The sequence below is a fragment of the Notothenia coriiceps genome, unplaced genomic scaffold (genome assembly GCF_000735185.1).
Source record: "Notothenia coriiceps isolate Sejong01 unplaced genomic scaffold, NC01 NC01_scaffold00035335, whole genome shotgun sequence".
Classification (NCBI taxonomy): Eukaryota; Metazoa; Chordata; class Actinopteri; order Perciformes; family Nototheniidae; genus Notothenia; species Notothenia coriiceps.
This window is the reverse complement of record NW_011368036.1, coordinates 1-1,740: the sequence shown is the minus strand read 5'-3', so window position 1 is coordinate 1,740 and position 1,740 is coordinate 1. Positions and strand designations below refer to the sequence as shown.

General features: G+C 42.3%; 1 protein-coding gene across 1 annotated transcript; it reads right to left on the bottom strand.

The window, feature by feature from the left end:
* Positions 1-312: 312 nt before the first annotated feature.
* On the bottom strand, positions 313-1,215 carry LOC104962731 (dynein heavy chain 1, axonemal-like; the record flags this gene model as incomplete). The annotated part of the gene is made up of 3 exons (XM_010791223.1): positions 1,040-1,215; positions 516-707; positions 313-423 (listed from the first exon to the last, which is right to left on the bottom strand). Coding segments are annotated over exons 1-3 (471 nt in total), but the record flags the coding sequence as incomplete, so codon positions are not given.
* Between the last annotated feature and the right edge of the window lie 525 nt (positions 1,216-1,740).

The window sequence follows — 1,740 nt, the reverse complement described above, 5'->3', positions numbered from 1 at the left end:
TTTTCAGTGAGAATGTCACAAAACGATTTCAAAAGAAAAGCAAATTAAAAAAGTGACATTTTGAAAAAAAAGTAACATTTTGAAAAAGGAGTAACATTTTGAGAAAAAATGCAAATTCTGCGAAAAAAAGTCAAATTTGAGATTCATGGTGGGACATGTAGTTTATGGGCAACGTGCTTCTGTAAATCGCCATGTAACCTGATAACAAACATATTATATTCTTTGCAAGCTCTTGTGGGGCCACAGAAAACGAAGTCGCGGGCCCCCGGGCATTGAGTTTGACACCCCTGCTCTAAGTCTTAATTCCCTTACTTTGATGGTCTCCATGGTGACTTCAGTGTCCCTGGTGGCCTCCTCCAAAAGTGGCCTCATCGTCCCCAGCTCTTCCTGCATCTTACTCACATCATCTGCTGTGCTGAGGAGCTATGGGATGACAGAAACGCTTATTCATCACAAGTACACAAAAACAAATGTATTTTCTATTGCTGTTTCCCTCCTTTGTTTCAGTGCCTTGCCTTGTCTAGGCCGGTCTTCATGCGCTGACGAGCACTGCACAGTTCTTGCTTCTTGCGCACGGTGAGATCTGAGAAGATTTTCAGCAGCTCCAGGTAGCTCTTGGGGGTGACGTAGTTGTGCCTGGAAAGCTCAGCCAGGTACTGATCACACTTTCTGGCTACCATCTGGTGGATCTCCACACACATCAATGTCTGCAAAAGGGAATTCATTGTTGAGCGTGTGCTTAGTAAAAAGTTATTTCATTGCTGTTTGATTTTTGATTGTAGTTTCTTTTCTCTGCAGACAAACTATATTCCCTATTTATTTGACAAAGGTATAAAACTACATTTGCGCATTTGTTTGGGTGATTTTTCCCCATCCTTGTCAAATGCTGTGCAAACTGTCGACACATTATGAATGACGGTGAGGTTTGTTTCTATGTTTTCTTAATTCATTTTATATTTAAGAAAATATTTTTTTGAATGTATGTTACGATATTCAAACTTATCAATAAATCCCACTGACACACACGCAGCATGCTCACCAGTCCCCTCATGGCTGTGGGGCTGACGTCTAGCTCAGGCAGCTCATTGAGGAACGATGTAGCCACAGCCTGCAGAGCCTCCTCCGGCCAGGCGCTGAACCAGTCTATGGTGCAACATGTCACCAAGGAGGGAAACTGCCTCAGCCGCGCACGGAACACCTCACCCATAGGACTGCAGAGGAAGGAGAGGAAATTAGGATTAAGAAGAACACATATTAAAGCTCCCATATTATAATGTTGTTCATCAATATATTATAGCTCTCAGATATATACAAAACATCTCTCTGAAGTGTTGGGCTCCAAACACCAAACAGATCATTGCAGCATCCCATAATCCCCTCTGTTTCAGCCCTGTTTCAAAAGTGCTGATTCTCTGTCTGTTACTTTAGAATGAAAATAAGGAGCCACCCACCACGGCCCTCTGAGAGAGATTTGGTTAAAAAGAACACAATGGTGCTCTAGGAGGAGATTCAGGTGATAAGGGGGGGGTTACCTTGGTTGGTGATTGGCTAATGGTTACTCAAGCCAAAACATCTTTATGACATCATAAAGTGGCCAAAATCTGATCAGCTCATTTTCAGACACGTTTTTATATTACATTGCATCACATGTCATTTGTTAGACGCTTTTATCCAAAGTGACTTACATACATTCAGTACTGTGGTCAATCCCCACAGGAGCAATTTGGGGTGAAGTGTCTT